Raw genomic sequence first — 19,985 nt, 5'->3', positions numbered from 1 at the left:
ATAGTCCATCAGCTTGAGTTCTCAAAGATAGTGCTTCAAAAACTGTGGAGACACTTTCCAATCTCGCGTAATTTAACCCACTGTGCAGTTGGAATATGTGATATTGTGCTGTATCTCTTCAACGGGCAATTTCAACATATGTATGATATAGTCCCCCAATTACCAATGCATAGTAGACTAGATGCACAACCAACTTGTCCGACTCCATTCTCAATGTAGGAAATCCGTAGAAATTACAAAACAGATGAATAATAATCGGACAAAAAAGATTGAAATCAGTCTTGAGATATATCCAATTTGCCAAGTATCCAAAGATCGAAGTGTATGTGAATTGAAACAATGTTGATACAACTATTGACAGCATGGCTAATGAGTGTTTTTTATACAATTGCAATGCATGATGGAAATGGGCAATTCCAAATAAATATGGAGTATATTTGATAAAATCGGGACATGTGTTGGTGACAACAAGCAAAATCAAACCACGGTAGATTAACTCCTCAGTCACTGGTGCAAATACATAGTCTCTAAAGTGATGAATTAGTGGCGTAGTGGAAATATCTTGCAAAGTTGAATGAAAATCTTCAACAAGAATTTGAAAAATCGTTGATGCAAATAGAATATTGATAAACTTGAATGAGTATAAAACATTTGCTATGTCGGTTGATAAGCTTCGCGTAGAAGTAAATCCTGGAATCAATCCAATTTGCCGTAAGTTTTCATCAAATGGTCCTGGTATCAACAAAGGTATGATTATGATGAGACCAACACAAAGTAGGGTAACACGACTCAACCTGTATCTAATCACTTGAACATCATTACGATCCTTATTCTGTAAGTATCTTGGCTGTCTAAAGTAGATTGCAAATACGTATGATGACGCAATTGCTAATGTTAGAACCTCGTAAATCATTGTCTTCTTCTGAGTGAGAGAGAAGTATAAACGCGCGTTAATTTTTGTTTCAGATTAGGAGCTTAAATAAAGGTAATTCTAGTACAAGAAAATCAGACTTGAAGCACTTGATAGGCTCAGCTCAGCAAGAGCTTTCTCTGATTACAGCTAATTAAAGTTCCAAACTTCTTTAGTGAAAACGGAATTAACTATGCTTTTGAAAAGTGTCTCCATTAATATCACCTTAGAATTTAAAGTTAAGCAATTCAGAAACTATACTTCTACAATAACTCACAATAGTCAGAATATCTATGTGTATCTGTAACCACTACAGGAGATATTGATCAAGGTTTGCTCTAATTGGCAGTTTTGCTAAATCTTTGTCCATAATGAGAAATCAAAGAGGCGAAAAAAACAAAAAAAAGAAAAAATTCCTCTTGATATCTCTTTTTTTCTTCTCCAAGGTATTTTTGTATTTTTGTTATATCTGGTGTTGATCCACAGTTCATTTGATGTATGATAAACGTCGTTGATTCGTCCATCTGAGAGGTATATTAAGTCTCATGTGTTTTGACTCCGCGTTGTCAAGCTAAACGCCATTTTTGGTATCATATAAATGATTAATGACTTCTTTTTTGATTATAAAATATCTGTTGATAAAACGTTTTCATCATACGATGGTTTATCAGATGATGGAAATGTATCAAGGGATAAGAGATTTCCCTCCTCTTTTAAAGGTGCAATGTCATTGAATAAGAAAGAGGAGGGAAACAGTCATTATTCATAAGGTACTGTTGATGTTTAGCTCTGAAGCTAAATCTTTTGTATTTGATGTATGTCCACTTATATTGTGCATTTTGCTTGGCTATGTGAAAACAGATACCAAATTATTTGCATGAAAATTCATACAGTTGCATGTCATTTTAGCACTATTATAAAACCTACAAAACACATGTATCAATGTCATCTCTGAAGCCAGAGATGGAGTTCGTGATAAGTTCCTTGTACCGCCAACGAATACGTACTGTCTTTAGGTTTTTCTTGAAATGGGGTTTTTGCTTTTCAATTTATCGTTTCCATCAAAACTGCTTTGTTGAATTGCGGTTCACTTAGTAGGGTTGATGGAAATGTATGGAGAGTATTTTTTTTACCCGTTGTGATCACTAACGTGATGTAGTCATTTACATCACATTATATTACAATATAGAAATCCTTTATGTTACGGGCTGATATCTTGAATATAGATTTATTACATTATTTTGTGAAATTTTCCATTTCCTGCTTTGTTCTGTTGTTAATAATTAATGTTGGGCCCGAATAGCCATTTGAACCAGGCTTCATATTTGCTGGCTTTTTCCGCTTCTTGTATTTTATTTAATAAATTATTGTAAAATGGTTTGTATAAGGATAATTTCGAGATTGAACTCGATTGTAGAATTCATACAATTTACTCTGCTCTATTGGTGGTATAACCCTGTTGGTTCGATCTTCCGTCTGAAAAGCCGCACATTCTGTGGCTTGTGTTAAAAGACCAATGATTTTCTTCCATACTGTGATTACTGTGACTCATTCGCGGCTAATTGCAACAGAAAAAAAAAAATTTTTTACTTTTTTCATCTTCCTGCATATAGTCATCCTCGATAAGGATTTGTAACTTATTCTATATCCCCGATTCATTTGAAAAAAAAATTTCACTCTGACTCCACAACTTTCATCCATCTGCTTTCCAGCGACAATGAGGCTACAATTTCATCGTTTCCTATCACAAACAACTGCATTACGCAGTAGTACTACAGGTCAGAACTTGACAGAAAAGATTGTTCAAAAATATGCCGTCAATTTACCACCAAACAAGCTCGTACATACTGGCGACTACGTCACCATCAAGCCAGCTCATTGTATGTCGCACGACAATTCATGGCCCGTGGCCACCAAGTTTATGGGCTTAGGAGCTAAAAAAGTTAAAGATAATCGACAAATTGTGTGTACTTTGGATCATGATGTGCAAAACAAGACTGAAAAGAATTTGACCAAGTATGCCAATATTGAAAAATTCGCCAAGGAACAAGGTATTGATTTCTACCCCGCAGGAAGAGGAATTGGTCATCAGATTATGATTGAAGAAGGGTATGCATTCCCTTTGAACTTGACGGTGGCTTCTGATTCACATAGTAATACGTATGGTGGAGTTGGATCACTAGGTACGCCAATTGTCCGTACTGATGCCGCTAGTATTTGGGCCACGGGCCAAACGTGGTGGCAGATCCCACCCGTGGCTAAAGTTGAATTAAAGGGTAAATTGCAAAGTGGCGTTACTGGTAAGGATATCATTGTTGCCTTGTGTGGGATTTTCAATAATGATGAAGTATTGAATCATGCGATTGAGTTTGTGGGCGATGGGGTTGAAGAATTGCCTATTGATTATCGGTTGACTATTGCTAATATGACTACTGAATGGGGGGCGTTGAGTGGATTGTTTCCAATTGATGACAAGTTGATTGAGTTTTATGAGGATAGGTTGAAGAAATTGGGTCCTAATCATCCAAGAATTAATAGAGAAACTATTGATGCGTTGAAACAGGGTAGTTTGGCTAGTGATGATAATGCCAAATATGCTAAGCATTTAGTTATCGATTTGAATACATTGTCGCCATATGTATCAGGTCCTAATTCAGTTAAAGTTTCCAACCCATTATCGAAATTGTCCCACGATAACATTGCCATTAATAAAGCATACCTTGTATCATGCACCAACTCGCGTTTATCAGATATCCAAGCGGCAGCAGATGTATTGAAAGGCCACAAAGTCCATCCAAACGTTGAATTCTACGTTGCTGCAGCATCATCACTAGTTCAACAAGACGCCGAAGCTGCTGGTGCATGGCAGACTATAATTGATGCTGGTGCAAAGCCTTTGCCTGCCGGGTGTGGACCTTGTATTGGATTAGGTACTGGGTTATTGAAGGATGGAGAAGTGGGGATTAGTGCCACGAATCGTAATTTTAAAGGAAGGATGGGGTCCAAAGATGCTTTGGCATACTTGGCTTCGCCTGAGGTGGTTGCTGCGTCTGCTGTGTTGGGTAAGATTGGTGCTCCAGAAGAGATTGGAGGTGGATCTGTGAACCCTGCTACGGAGATTGTCAAGAGTATTGATTTACCAAAGAGAAGTGAAGGTGAGCAAGAGGCAATTAAAGATGAGGGAGCTGCTGCTGCAGTAGAGGTTTTACCAGGCTTTCCTAAATCCATCCAAGGTGAACTCATCCTATGTGATGCTGATAACATCAACACCGATGGAATCTACCCTGGTAAATACACATACCAAGACGACATCACTCGCGAACAAATGGCAGAAGTGTGCATGGAGAACTACGACTCTGAATTCAAGAACAAGACAAAGCTGGATGATATAATCATTAGTGGATATAATTTCGGTACTGGTTCCTCACGTGAACAAGCAGCTACATGTATCCTTGCCCGTGGAATGAAATTAGTTGTTGCTGGATCATTTGGTAATATATTCAGTCGAAATTCAATCAATAATGCGTTGTTGACTTTGGAAATCCCCGATTTGATTGAGAAATTGAGGGTCAAGTTTAAGGGAATTGATGAGTTGACGATTCGTACTGGATGGTTTTTGGAATGGGATGTGACAAAGGCCAATGTCACTGTTACTGATGGTGCTGATGGAGAGGTGATTTTGCTGCAACAAGTTGGTGAGTTGGGTACTAATTTGCAAGATATTATTGTTAAAGGTGGATTGGAAGGATGGGTGAAGTCGGAGTTGCAAAAAGAGGGTCAGTTGTAGAAGATGCATAACAATGAAGATATTTATTTATTAGATAAGCTTGTAGAAAGGGAGGAAGGAGAAGGGCTACGTTCAATTGGTTTGCTCTTTCCTCCCAGTAGAATGGAGAAAGTCGGGTTCTGGAAAAAAAGGGGAGTTTAAACGGTTATACGAGTAAACGGTTAACGTGTATATAGTTGTTCGCCTTCTTATTGTTTAATTGTAAAGGGAGTTGTATTTTTCATTGTTTAGTGTATTTTGTGTGTGCCTGTTTTTTTTTTTCGCTTCTAGAATCGGAACAAATAAAATTCATTCATTCGACTAAGTTGTAGAAAGGAGAAAGCTTTGGAAAAGCTGAAGCAGTCAGCTAACAAGTGCCACATATATGTATCAATACGCTTTAGTTTGTTTGTACATCCAGAATAGACGGGCCCTATATGAAATTTTCAGAAGAAACTAAACTTTTTTTTTTTTTGGAATGATTCTATGCATTGACAGAAGAAAAGAAAAACCGTTTTTTTATTTTTTTTTTTTATCCGTTCGTAGATTTAGTATTTGTGTAACATTGATTACTCTGAGAAAAAAAAAAAAAAAAAATTAGTAAAGTAAGTGTTATCAAGGATCTATGGCCCTACGTTGTATCAATGGTACAATTGATATTAGACAGTTCCTTCTAGTAATGAGCTTGTCGGTGTAGACTTTTTGAAGTGTACATGTTGTTTTAGGGAAGTGCCAGTTATCAATTTTTTTTTTAAATTTGTATATCGTCTAAATTAGATAATTTTGATAATTTTAATTTTAATTTTTTTTTTGCTTTTTGAACACTGCCCCACTACCACTGCCCCCTCCTTTCCTAATTAGGAATAGTAACAATGGGGTATAATAAAAAGTATAACCTTAATTACTTACGTATGTATGTAAGGATGTTTATTGTATTGTTCTTTTATATTTTTAGTTCTAGAAACTTACTTTATACAGTTAACGGTTTCTTTTAAAAATTCGTATTGTTTATTGTTTTTACATCAAGGGGAAAGGGGAGAAAAAAAGAATGGATTAGGGAACGTGCTACAGTGCAAAAATTTGAATTTAGAAACAATACAAGTTGATGTATAAGGGATACTGAAGAAAAGTGTTTTTTGTTTGTTGCTATGATGTATGAACTCAAAGAGATAGGAGAGTGTGCATCAATGATTGCTACTTCCTTCTTCTTCTTCCTCGTGTAAAAGTTCTTCTGTTTTAGTTCTTAGGTTGCTATAAAGACGTTGAGAAAGTAAAATTTCTAGACAGTTAAAGAGTGGTTTATAATATTTATTATTTATTGTGTTCTAACTGTATGATGGAATAAATTTCACCTTCTGAACAGCACGCTGTCAAAACTACAATTGCTGTCTCGTACACTTGCTTTATTAGCTTCGGTTGTTAGGCTTGCTCTAATGCTATGACCGCTTATACTCTACCACTAGTCAATTCCTGTGCTAGTACTTTGTGGTGTGTTTGTCTGTGTGTGTGTGTGTGTACATTTTGGTTGCAACACGTATAAAGAAAAGAGGAGTAAAAATTGGTCACGTGTGTCAATTAGAAAATGCCTGTGATAATTTAAAATCTTTTTACCACCCGTCTTTGTGTTAGCTCCTGTATATCCTGTATATAATTTCTTGGTTTGTGTAATTTAGAATTCTCCGTTGTTTATGTAAAATTTAATAAATAATAACAAGTTTATATACAGGAAACACACATTTCCATACACATTTCCCTATAATACTAATACTAACTATACAACTGTATAATATATATATAACCAAATGACTTTCCCCCAAAACTTCAACAATCAACAATCAATACACCAATCTTAATTACCTTTTTCTACTTAATTTATTCCCAATAATCCTATCAATAATACTTCAGATACTACACCAAGGCATCAGAAGACTGCTACTATAATACAATCCTCCTTCCCCCCAACCCCCATACCAAACAATAAGAACAACTACAACAATATGTCTTTATTTACATCCACAACAAAAGATAATACTTCTACTACTACTACTACTAAGAGTACATCTGGCTTAGCTGCAACTGAAGATTCGTTAGTTGAATCGGCATACAACATACTAGATTCATTACTATTTTACTTGATGAATCTAATGTTGTTTGTGTTGTTGTTTACTGATTTGATTTTGGACTTTATCCACAATTGTATATATGGATATAATATAGTAACTTGTGCTTTCAAACACAAGTTGTATAACAATATAAACTAATTTAATACAAAATTACTTTACTTTCACTCTTTACTAATTGATGTGTTGTAGAAACTGTAGGTGTTTTTTCTCTTTTTATTTATTTTTTTTTGTTTTGGTCTCTTTAAAGTTCTCGGAGTTTCTTTCTAACAATACCAAAATACAAATTATCAACGTCGAAGTGTAATAGAGTATTACTACTACTTTGACTCTTAGAGTTTCTTTGCACGGTGAATCTCTAAAGCTCAAATGATTTTACTTTACTCTCTCTTTACCTTTGATGTTCCATTTTGAATATGCAATTCATGATGGTTTTTGGTATTATAGTCGTCTGTGTAATCATTACCCCACATAAAAAGAAATAAAAAGAAATTAAAACAGAAAAGTATAAACACATAAACATAAACACAAACATATACCAAATATAATGCCATTATATCGAGTAAAAAGACAAATGCATACATACACTCTGTTCATTAGACATATGTTTAACTTTAATAATAGTTACTAATATTGCTTTCTTATTCCAACTAGTTCTTCCTCTCTTCTCTCAGTTAGTAAGTAAGTAAGTAATTGTATGTTCAATGTGTTATTTCACTGCTGATGTTGTTGTTGTTGTTTGTTGTTTCTTGTTGTGCCTGGTTTAGTGTGTCTGTTGTGTGTGAATTGTGTTGCAAAAAGATTATTTTTGAATGACTGTTGATGATTCTCTATTTACACAAAAGTAAAATTTTATTTATATACAGTACATCATCCATACCCCACAATTCAAATATCAGCAACACATAAACATAACATAACAAATAACTAACTATGTACATAACACATATAACCACTAACCAATAGTCAATGATGACTCTTAACATACACATACAAACATATCTTTACAGATAACCCATTAAAGTAATAAACATAAACATAAACATAATATACATATATGTATATGTATGTGTATATGTATGTGTATATATTATTTCTCTTTTTTTTACCCCTCTTTTTCCCTCATTGAGAAATATATATGAAGATAATGTAACATCAACCAGTGTTACATTTTTAAAAAAAAACACCCGTTTTAAGCTTGAGTCATCCATCAGTATCTACTTCACCATCGTCAATCCACAGCACTCTCCTCGTATACACCTACGCATGTATATCTTTCCAGTAGCATATCTACTACCTAGTATTATTTGCGTTGGTTTTGACATATATAATATTAACTGTTATCATTAACTGTTATTATTTTTTTTTAACTGTCCAGTGACCATTAAAACAAAAATCAATGACGACATCAAAATATATTTTAACTCTAAAATAATAGCAACATACTGATAAACTAGACCAACTAGAACAAAATAAAGAACAGAACAAGGAATCGAATGGAACTCCGTGTTTATAATAAAACACTTTTTGAAATTTACTCTACTACTTTCACTCCGATTCCGGTTGTGAATTTCATGAAATTTCGTAAAAAAACGTTTTATATGTTTATTCTTCAACTCAAAAAAAAAAAAAAAAAGATCAACAGAAGAAGACCCAAAAGAAGTATTTTCTTCACTTCTCTTCTCTTGACTTTGTATCAATACTCCGAACAATAAACTTGGTAGACAAAGAGGGTTACGAATAGTGTATGTTTCTATTCTTTTTTCCGTTATTATTGTATATTGCTATAGTTTTTGTGTGTGTTTATAAACACATCCCCACAAAATATTCATAAGTTGCTGCGAAATTCAAACTATCAACAACGAGCAGCAACAACAACAGCAACAATAACGTGGTTTTTTAGTCTTGCACAAACAAAACATACTTCAAATGAAATTTCAATATTATAGATGCTACAAAAGCTTTGTCTATGACAAAATCTATAATCCACCTTGATGAACATATTATACAATACAATTCGGCTTTTAAATGAATTGTTGATGCTAGGTATTGCTTCATTAGAAGTACTGATTCATTGAAAAGGATTAAGGTAACAACTCCATCAATCGTCTATATAGTTATACTATGCGAGTTAAGTGCATGTCATCAAGCAAGGCATATTCATTACACCAAGGCTCTTGTGGTTCTCAAGACTTGTGCATTCGCCATCCCGCATAAATCTTGTTAACAAAAGCTATGTGTAGTCTTTACAGAAACCAAGCTTGCACTCAAACTATTTGTTCATATTTGCTTGCAAATTAATACAAAAAAAAAAAAATTCATCCAAAGAATAGTGAAGTCTAATACAATTCAAAACCTGTTAATACAATCTAATTGTAGTATTATAGACTCTAATCACGAATCACTACTCCTTTTTCCTCACCCTTGCTTATCTTAAATTTCGGTTATACACGCATGTAATTTCTTTAGCGCTTTTTCCTTTTTGGGATAGATATAGATAATCCGCGCGACTACCTAACGTTAGGGGAAATCATCAACACTTTTTTTATGAAACCCACTCGCGATGGATTGACGTTAGTGGATTTAAGAGAGAGAGAGCAAAAAAAAAAAAAAAATGATGAACGGCATCAAGAGGAAAGAACAAAATCCTCTCCTCCTTTCCCCACGTGGGTCATTCAAACATAAAAGAAGAAGGGAGAACCCATGATCACTTTTCATTACACCAACAGTACAACACGCTAGTATCAGATATGTCACCTACAAAGATAACCACCACAGATCAATTCAAATTGATTCACTTAACTGATCAAGAGATTATTGATTTCACTAGATATCAAAATAGCCTTGCTTGGAAAGGCCCATTGACTGAAAAGGACTATGTATTAAGAGACAATGTATTAAGTAAATCAAAAGTTGCATCTTCAGGAAACAATGGACTTTATGTATTTATGATGAAATCAGCTTACGATGACGAACCACTTTGCTCTATTGAGATGCTTGTTCGTGAGAGTTTGAAATTTGAATACACTAAAGATGGACAAGTCAAAGAGACAAATATATTGAGTGGTTGTATTGGTGGCGTATTCACTCCTCCTAAACAACGTGGCAAAGGATATGCGAGAATTATGGTTGATAAATTGGTTCAACTTGCCAAGAGGGACATTGTCGGACCTGATGGGTTTATGTTTTTGTATTCGGAAATTGGTGAATATTATGCCAAGAATGGATTCAAATCATTCCCTGTTGACTTGATTAATATCCCACGCAAGGGAATTTCACAAATTGAGTTACCAAAAAGTACAATTGACTATGAGTTGATTGAATACCATCAATTCAAACAATTGATGGACGAGTATAGATCCCATTTCGAACAAGATATGAAAACTAAAGTTAACGAAGACCACAAGACTCGTGTTTCTATCAATCCTACATCGGATGTAATTGACTGGTTTCATTTGCGTGCGAAATTCATCACCTACAAGTTATTCCATGAACAAAAAGGGCATTTTGTTGATTTTGAAAGTGGATATGAAACAATCAAAGATGGTTTAATTCATGAGCCTAAAATATTTGGATTGAAGTTGAAACTGGGTGACAAAGTAACTGGATTTATTATTTGGACCATTGATTGGGAAATAGAATCAGGAAAAGAGGAAGAGAAAGAGGAGCAGGAAACAAACTATGCTACAATTTTGAAATGTGTGGCATTTGACAATGATGAAGAAACTAGAGACAAAATTGCAATTGAGTTGATCAATTTGGCCATATATCAATTCATTCATCATCCAGTGCTTGGTAAACCAACTACCAATGTCAAACTATGGGAATCTGAAATTACCCCTAGTGTTAAGCAACATCTTGTTGGCAAATGGGGTGCTGAAGTTGGTGAAAATTCTTCAAGGTCGGCTATTTTGATGAATGATCCTGTAGATGATGAAAAGTTGAGAAATGGTGAGTTGATTTGGGAAGAGAATACCAAGTTGCCTTGGTTTTAGTTACCACTTACCTGATAGAAGCTACTATGTAGCTGGATCTTTTATAGATATTGTATAGTTACGTGGCAGTGTCTTATTTTAGTGTCGTGTCATTGAAATTTTTTTGTTTTCATTTTTATTTTTATTTTTTATTTCGTAGACAACCAAGCAACACATTTACCACTCCCACAGAGATCAATGGCGACAGCTCCCACACCGCTCGACTTTGTCAGAATAGGATACTACGATCCATTTGGAGTCTACCCACTTATTCAAAATGAAATCTCCAAACGACTACCATTAACCAATCTCCACATCCGACTCAAACCAAATCAACCTATAAAGACCATATCCAAACTCAATATTGAATTTGTTGAAGAAGTACCCAAGAAAAGCGACTACATCACTCATGACATCAAGACTTATGTGCGTCTTATATTTGTCCAGTGTGATTCATTGGACAAGTATCGAGGTCAAGTAAGACCGTTAGTTCGAGAATGGTTAAAGAATTTGGTATTGAAGACAAATTGTTCATGGATGATTGTGTTGTATATCCCACTGGATGGCAAGCATCGGCAGGGGTCCTCGATTATCAAGACTTCGTTTTTTGACAAGTTGCAGCATGATTTTGGACCCGAGGGGAAGGAAATGAAGACGATTTTGCCCGTGGGCGAAGAGTCGGCAAAGAGTGGTAAAGTAGGGGATGGAGAACGAGTGTTTAAATTGAAAGCACACCACGAGGAGGATATTTTTGCATCTCTTATGCTCCAACTAAAGTCGCTTCTTGCTAATTCATTTGTTGATCGGTATCACACATTTAATGAATTGATTCACCAACGGAAACTTGTGGAACAATTTGCTGCTAAATTGGAACTATACAATCTATTAAAAGATATGAAGTTGCTACAAGACTCACTTCTTGTTAATGAGGAGTTGTTTGCTGACTTGGATAATCTTGTGATTCAATATGGCGATGAAAACTTTAATCATGACCTAACTTTGAATTCATCGACATTGGCAAATTTCAACTTTGATGAATTTGTCAATGAAGAGCAATTAAAACAACAATTGATCAATCTGGAAAAAATCAATTTAATCCAATTAAAGAGTCTTGTGTTTATGAATGAATCTTTTATTCTTCAAGAATTGGCAAGTTCTGCCGTGTCAAATTCAATTGCGTCGAAACATATTTCCAAATTGTATCAACGACTAATGTTATTTCTTAATGATTCGCATTTTAATGAATGTCACGAGTTTGTGTATTTGCTTATTGATTCGTTTTTGAATATTCCCATAGTTCAACAATTGTTGGCTCTGGTGAATGACAATGTTGCTGAGGAACAAAATGATGGGAATGAGGTGCCCTTGATTGATATATTGGAGATGCGCGCAGAGCTAAAATTGTTTAAACGCACAGTGGTGAGCAAGATTGCCAAATTGAACAATATTGAAATTGATGGATTACGTGGAGATACATTTGAAGAAGTGCCACTAGATGGAAAAGAGACACTGGCACCTACAAAGCTTGAATTGCAGAGCACTGACTTGTTGAGTATAGTCCAAGATGAGCTGTCATTTGTTGAATTTTATTTCAATTTGACTGAGGATATAATTGGTGATTTTGTTAAATGCAATCGAGTCAAGTCCATTGACATCTTGTCTCTAGATTTGGCTATTCTTAATTATAATATGGGCAATTATCAGGAATGTTTGGATACGTTGCAAAACTCATATGATTATTTTATTATGAATAGTTGGAATTTCTTGGGTGGGATCTTGTTGGAGATTTATCTTGGTTGTGTTGAGAAATTGAATTGCAAAAGTGATGCTAGTGAAGCTTCAAGTGGCGAAATTTTGAAAACTTGTCTCAATTTGCTTGCGTGTTTGGTGAAACGGAATACTTCAATTGGTATAAATTCGTATAAATTGGTACGTGATGAAAAATATGTGGCGCAACTTTTCACTAAGATTGATGACAGTTGTAAGGGAATGGTTGAGCCATTGGAGTTTTTATTGGATGATTTCTTTAAAGTGAATGTGAAACCCTATGTCAATGAAGATGAATCTACGAATGATGATGTGTATTTTATTGAGGTTGACGTTTACAATTCTTTTAATGTGCCGCTAAAGTTATCATCTATGCAAGTTTCATTAATGGATGATGCGAGAACTGAGTTGGTTTTCAAGAGTAATGATGTTGAATTGTCTGCTTCTTCAAATAAGCAAACTTTTAAACTATACACGCGTGATATCAAGTTTGGATTGTTTTCTTGTCATCGATTAGTGATTGCCTTGAATGAGAAGTTGTCATTTTGTCACAATTATTATTCAAGTGAGGAAGTTGTGCCAGATAATTCAATCTTTAACGATTCCGTCATTGAGTACAAGAGTGTGCTTAAGCACAACTCGTCATCGGATATATTGATTTTCCAAAGTGTTGATAAATTCCAAGCACAATTTCTCACTTCAAGAGTAGTTGAATTGGGCACTAATGAGGTGTCATTGGTATTGACAAATGGAGCTAATGATGCAACCAATGTTGAAGTTCAATTTCTGTCTAGTACTAATGGTGTTCGACTTTTACAACCTCAATTGACCATTGACAAACTTGGTGCAAAACATGCACACACGCTCCAAGTTCCATACACGTATTTCAATGATCTGAAATTGATCAACATGCAAGCGCAGATTAGTTATTTTGTTGGTGATGACAAGTATACTGCTCAGATATCCTATGATGTTGATACGCGATTGAGTGTGTCTGTTTCAGTTCAAGATGTGTTCAAGACCAATTTCTTTTATTCCAAATTCCAAGTTGGAACCGTTGATGCAAAGTTGCCTATTCGATTAGTACTGCAGAGCTTAACTAGTGCTGATTATGATATCAAACTGCCAAGTTCCAGCGAATCTGATTTATCGAATTTAATTGCATTTGGTGAACAACCAATTACGTTTTTCTACAAGACGACTCCTAATGAGGGCCATTTTATTGATGATGAAGATAAGTTGGATTTATGTCTTAGTTATACTAATTTACATGAGGAATGCGAACAAGTTTTGGAAAAGTTTGTCTTGGAATTTTTGCAAGAGCTGCACTTGGTAAAATTTTGGTATTTGATCAAAGATACAATTTTGACAAAGTTGCAATTTGATTTAAATCAGTATGGAGTACAAAATGTGTTGAAGATTGTCAATGTACAACATTTGCAATTGTTTGCCGAGAGGATTATTGATCGGTATGTGGAACAAGTTGAAGATCAGATGCAATTGCGAAAATTGTTTCAAAATCTTGCATTGAAGGATTTTACGCCGCTTAGTCCAGATTTGAGTCAGATTCAACATCAGTTGAGGATTAAAGTGGCAGTACCCATTTTGAAGTATCTTCATGTGGTTGAATACAAGTATGAGAAAAAGACGTATACTGTTGGCGAACCAATTCCAGTTACGTTGCATATCAAAACGGTGACTAATTGGTCAGCTCAGAGTAGTACTGGGCCACCCATGTTGGCAGTATCGTCCCCATCAAGAGCCGCCAATGAGGTAGACTCCAATGATGGTAAAACTTCTGCAACTGATGATGCTAGTGCTGTGGTTCCACCACTTGATAATTTGACACTTTTCCAAGCTATGGTTCAACCAGATGATAATTGGTTGATTTCCGGATTGAAGAAGCAAACAATCAAGTTGCAAGATACGTTTGAGACGGAGTTGAGCTTGATCCCTTTGCATGTTGGTAAATTATGCTTGCCTAAGTTAACCATAAATCCAATTGATGATGAGGCAGCATCAGCGGGGACAATCACTGGTTCTGGAAACTCTGATATTGAATTTGTTAATGGATGTGAGACAATCATGTCTGTTCCTGATGTTCGTAACATCCAATTCTCCTTCTAGGTGGAAGAAGAAGACAAACTAGTTTTGATTTATGAACCGAAATTAATATATTAGACACAAGAAGAATATACAAAAAGATAGAAGTTTTAAAGGACTATGTAAGAACTAAGCTCTATTTTGGAAATACCGAAAATAATTGTGTAAATAATTATTGATGAAAGTAAAACCAGCATGAATACTGGCTGCGAAAAAATAAAAAAAACATTGATAGGAAAGAAACAAACCATCTCAAATAATTAATTATCTTGAATGAATAAAACTGAATGTAAAACCGAAATTGGGAAATTGAAAATTGAAAAGTTTAAATGAAATGTGTCAACTCTCTAGAACAAGAATGAACTAAGGATGAACAATCCAGTCAAGATTGTAGAAACACCATAAGTGGATCCTGATCCTTCGTAGGTGGATACACTTGGTCCGTTGGTGTTTGTGTTGGTGTTGGTGTTGGTGGATGGTGATTGGCTTGGTTGTTGTTGTGATACTGATGGGTTAGAGCCTGAGCCTGAGCCTGATCCGTTACCGTTACCGTTACCAGATCCTGATCCTGATCCATTTCCACCGTTACCAGAACCGTTTCCAGATCCAGATCCATTACCGTTTCCATTACCATCGCCAGAACCGTTTCCACCGTTGGCAGATCCATTTCCACCGTTACCTGAGCCATTTCCATTACCGTTACCATTACCTGACCCGTTTCCACCGTTTCCGTTACCGTTACCAGAACCGTTTCCAGATCCAGATCCATTACCGTTTCCATTACCATTGCCAGAACCGTTTCCACCGTTGGCAGATCCATTTCCACCGTTACCTGAACCAGATCCATTACCGTTACCATTACCTGACCCATTCCCACCGTTTCCGTTACCATTACCAGAACCGTTTCCAGATCCAGATCCATTACCGTTTCCGTTACCATTACCAGAACCGTTTCCACCGTTACCTGAACCAGATCCATTACCATTACCATTACCTGATCCGTTTCCACCGTTTCCGTTACCATTGCCAGAACCGTTTCCACCGTTACCATTACCAGATCCATTTCCGTTACCGTTTCCGTTTCCGCCATTACCAGATCCATTTCCGTTTCCACCGTTTCCACCGTTTCCACCGTTACCGTTACCGTTACCGTTACCGTTTCCTCCATTGCCACCGTTGCTATTGTTTCCACCATTTCCACCGTTTCCACCATTGCCATTGTTTCCACCGTTTCCACCGTTGCTATTGTTTCCACCATTTCCACCGTTTCCACCGTTGCCGTTGTTTCCACCGTTACCACCAGTTCCAGGTGTTCCACTTGGAGAGGAAGAGCCTCCATTCAGTGGGGTTCCTGTTTGTGATGTAGCAGGATTGTTTGGACCGGTTGGTTTATTGGAACCTGGAGTTGTTTGTGAAGCGGCAGAAGTTCCTTGACTTCCGTTGTTATTGCCGTTACCACCGCCAGTTGGTCCTGATTGAGATGGTGATCCTGGTGAAGTAGTTGGAGATCCACTATTTGTACCTGATTGATTTGGAGACCCAGGTGAAGTAGTTGGGGAGCCACTGTTTGTACCTGATTGTTGGTTACCTGTACCGTTTGTTGTTGATCCAGTAGATCCGGAGGGAGATCCTGGAGTTGTTGCAGCACTAGTACTCGATGGAGCCGAGTTACCATTACCAGGAGTACTTGATTGAGATGGAACTGAATTGCCATTACCTGGAGTAGTTGATTGAGATGGAACTGAATTGCCGTTACCAGGAGTACTTGATTGAGATGGAACTGAATTGCCATTACCAGGAGTACTTGATTGAGATGGAGCTGAATTGCCATTACCAGGAGTACTTGATGACAATTGCGAAGGAATGCTGCTTGGTTCAGAAGTTATTGGTATAGATGATAACTGTGATGGAGTAGTACTCGATTCCGAAGTGATTGGAGCAGAAGATGGTTGGGATGGTCCAGTACTGTTTTGATATGGAGGGACTGGCAACGAAGAGGACAAATCACTTGGTGTTGTACTTGATTCTTGTTCGGATGAGCTTGGTGGTTCAGAAGATGAGCTTGAAAGTTCTGAGCTTGAAGCGGGCTCTGATGAACTTGGTGGCTCTGAGCTAGATGGTGGTTCTGATGAACTTGGTGGTTCTGAGCTAGATGGTGGTTCTGAAGAGCTTGGTGGCTCGGATGAACTTGGTGGTTCTGATGAGCTTGATGGTTCTGAAGAGCTTGGTGGCTCGGATGAACTTGGTGGTTCTGAAGAGCTTGGTGGCTCGGATGAACTTGGTAGTTCTGATGAACTTGGTGGTTCTGAACTAGATGGAGGCTCTGAGCTTGGCTCTGAGCTAGGTTCCGGACTTGGAGAGCTGAGTGGGTCCCATTCAATAACTGTAGCAGTTTCTCCAGGAGTGGCAGTGATGGTAGTGGTCCATGTTGAAACACCAGTGTAGCTTGAAGTTACTGTGGTTGTTGGGATTGGTACGTCAACAACAATAGTTTTGGTGTTTCCTGGTTCAGTATTGTAAGGTAAAGTAGTGACTAAAGTCGTAGATCCATAATAGGTAGATGTAGTGACAATGACTTCATTACCATTAGCACCAGCTTCATCGTTGTCGTATGGTGCCCAGTATGTATATTTTGAGTTATCTTGGGCAAATAAATCACCAGCACAAGTGTATCTATTTGTGAAATATGTTTGTAAGCTTTCACCTGGTAAAAGTGAGACCAATATGTCCAAGAATGGTCTGTAACCAGCTGGGATGTTGTTGTAGTTGACCATAAATGCTTGTTCAGTGCAACTAGTAGAAGCAGAAATAGCTTCAGCGGTTTCCGGCAAATACCAAGCGTTCAATTGATTTGTAATGGCAGAGTGGAGGACGGAACAATCAAGTGTACCTTCACTGACTGACACTCCCAAAGTTCCACTGCTGTAGCCATTTGGACAGACACCTCCAAGTAAGTATATTTGTTGCTTGTTTAAAGATGGGACGACACGATCGTTGAAGACAATATCATCATAGGATGTTCCTCTGTTGGTGTTGGTACCACCTTCAAAGTCCGCTGTGGTTGTCAACTTCTTGTCCCCGTCAGTAAAAGTTACATCATTGGTACCTGGAGTGAAACACTTTGAGTCCTGCAAGTCAACATCACCTCCTGAACCACCAACGTTAAACGCAATGGGGAAATGGACTGAACCAGTAGCATCTGTAGAATCTTTAACATTATCACTTGCAGTGCACTTCAATTGTGAGTAAGCAACAACCAAATCACCTGGAGCAAATTGACAGGTAGCATATACAGTATCACCAACAGTTAAATCGACACTTTGTTGAGTTGTGGTGAATTTGAAAACACATGGCATATTCAAGGTGAAAGTATCACCAGCGTGTACATTTGAACCCAAAATTGTCCATGACAAGGTTGCAATCCAACTTGGAGATGCAGGTGTAGCATATTGGTAACCAGCAGCATTGTCCCAGGTTAAACTATCGAAACTTTGAAAGACATTTGAAACTTGAGCAGCGAGTGAAAATGATGAGAATGAAATAGCCGTTAAAATGGCTGCAAGTGAGTGCCAATTCTTCATTGAATGTGTGATTGGTTTTTTCTTGGATAAGTTTCAGCCACTGGGGCGAATTGGTAACCCTTTTTATATTGTTTCTGAAAGCAATGGGAGCTCGCAGTAACACCTTATGTTCACGCTTTTGCTTATGAACTTTGAAACGCACAATTTCTTATTAGCTGCAAAATTCACAATTCCGCGAGTATTTGCTTTCTTTTTCTGAACACAAAGACCCTGATAATTTCATGTTGATTGTTGAAGGAAAAGTGTCCAAATAGGAGAAGCTGTGAACCCATTGAGGCTCATTTAGGAGAGTAAGAGAGTGTATAGAGATGTAGAAAGGGTGTGGTGGTCTAGAACCTGTCTATGGGATGAGCCCTTGTCTTTAGTACATTGTCTTTAGTACATTGTTCAGGTGGTATTTAAACTTGCCATAACGCAAGGGTTTATTTTTAGACGACGCGTAGAGTTGCTTGTGGCGTTCGTATGAGTAAAAGCTACTGCATACTGAGCTGTTCTCTTAATAATGAAGGAGTGTCTTTCGGAAAAGAAGGGTTATAAAATAATAATAGAGTACAAAAGCTTTTTAAATTGTTGAGAACTAGCCGAAATTGTCGTTTTGTGTCTCGTTTCATCTCGTCAATACTTGATGAAGATCGCATACCGCAGAACTATTCACGATGTTGGCGAAGAGGCAAGATCTTGTTCTGACTATTGCCTCATTCATTAAAGCTTTCCAAAAGTAGAAGTCTGCACTAGTCAACATGGCGAAGTGACAAGCAAAGTATACGTTTGATCGTACAAGAAAGGGTAATATATTAAAGCTCCTAACCAAAATGTCAATTTCGTTTAGGCTATTGTTTTACGTAAACGATTATTTTTGTAAATTGCTCTCGTAAGGCGTTTTCTCTTTTTACTCTTTAAGCGATGGCATAGAATATATTGCAAAAGTGTCTGAAATTAATGCACATTTCCATGTTTTTTGTGTTTTGATAAAGTAAAATCGTTTCTTTTTTTTTTTAGACTGTGCATTGTTCTTTGTTTTATTCGCAAAAATTCGTACTGGAAGGAACAAGGGTCTGATTTTGTTTCACTTTGATTTTTCCGTAATATTGCTCTTGGTCATAACGAGGAATATCAAGCACTGTAGCACTAGATTCATATGGATTGTAAGTACAGCTCCGACTACATCGTTGGATATGATCGAAGACTGAACGACCTTTGTGAAATTGCGTGCAGAAACGCATCACTTTTGACATAAGCCATGAATAAAATACCTTCCATTGTATCAGTTGACTTGCGAAAACCTTGCTGGTTTGAAGACGCGTTGAATCCGAAAGTTTTCACCCCCCCCCCTCCAATATATGCCGGATAAATAATTACCAATTCCTTCGTCAAATATTTTTCTATGTTTGGCGCTCTGCATTCATACTTTTCGCCAAAATTTCATTGAATTTGTGTAACACCCTTCCGACAGGGTAGTATTTGCCTTTAGATTGATTGGCACAGAAGTGGGAAATAGGGATCGATTGCTTTGAAATTCCAAGCCACTGGCGGAATTTACGCGAGAACTCTTACTTTCTATGTGTTTGCTTTAGTGACTGAATTTTTCAACAAATAGACTCTGTGTAATCTCATTCAGCGCTGATCACCACTATTGTTCTACCCTCAGCTTCTCGTACATTCCATGTCGATAATACTTGCCATTATCTTTACCACTACGAGTTAATGCACAAATTTGCGAACTTTCACTTTATTGGTTTCCCCAGTAGCAAGAAACAATACCAC

General features: G+C 36.8%; 5 protein-coding genes across 5 annotated transcripts; 3 read left to right on the top strand and 2 right to left on the bottom strand. All coding sequences in view use genetic code 12, as the record gives it.

The window, feature by feature from the left end:
• Positions 1–118: 118 nt before the first annotated feature.
• RCE1 (CAAX prenyl protease) lies at positions 119–913 on the bottom strand (the record flags this gene model as incomplete). Its single annotated transcript, XM_067690771.1, has 1 exon — positions 119–913. One exon carries the CDS (start codon positions 911–913, stop codon positions 119–121), a length of 795 nt encoding a protein of 264 aa, XP_067549204.1.
• Positions 914–2,627: 1,714 nt separating this feature from the next.
• Positions 2,628–4,697, top strand: LYS4 (homoaconitate hydratase; the record flags this gene model as incomplete). Its single annotated transcript, XM_067690770.1, has 1 exon — positions 2,628–4,697. One exon carries the CDS (start codon positions 2,628–2,630, stop codon positions 4,695–4,697), a length of 2,070 nt encoding a protein of 689 aa, XP_067549203.1.
• Positions 4,698–9,546: 4,849 nt separating this feature from the next.
• I9W82_001966 (uncharacterized protein) lies at positions 9,547–10,791 on the top strand (the record flags this gene model as incomplete). The annotated part of the gene is made up of 1 exon (XM_067690769.1): positions 9,547–10,791. The coding sequence occupies one exon, from the start codon at positions 9,547–9,549 to the stop codon at positions 10,789–10,791; it is 1,245 nt and encodes a 414-aa protein (XP_067549202.1).
• Positions 10,792–10,968: 177 nt separating this feature from the next.
• Positions 10,969–14,664, top strand: I9W82_001965 (transport protein particle complex II subunit; the record flags this gene model as incomplete). The annotated part of the gene is made up of 1 exon (XM_067690768.1): positions 10,969–14,664. The coding sequence occupies one exon, from the start codon at positions 10,969–10,971 to the stop codon at positions 14,662–14,664; it is 3,696 nt and encodes a 1,231-aa protein (XP_067549201.1).
• Positions 14,665–14,987: 323 nt separating this feature from the next.
• On the bottom strand, positions 14,988–18,221 carry I9W82_001964 (uncharacterized protein; the record flags this gene model as incomplete). Its single annotated transcript, XM_067690767.1, has 1 exon — positions 14,988–18,221. One exon carries the CDS (start codon positions 18,219–18,221, stop codon positions 14,988–14,990), a length of 3,234 nt encoding a protein of 1,077 aa, XP_067549200.1.
• Between the last annotated feature and the right edge of the window lie 1,764 nt (positions 18,222–19,985).

This window comes from Candida metapsilosis, assembly GCF_017655625.1.
Source record: "Candida metapsilosis strain BP57 chromosome Unknown scaffold2, whole genome shotgun sequence".
NCBI classification, from domain to species: Eukaryota; Fungi; Ascomycota; class Pichiomycetes; order Serinales; family Debaryomycetaceae; genus Lodderomyces; species Lodderomyces metapsilosis.
The sequence above is the reverse complement of the archived record's forward strand: the minus strand, read 5'-3'. Positions and strand labels throughout refer to the sequence as shown.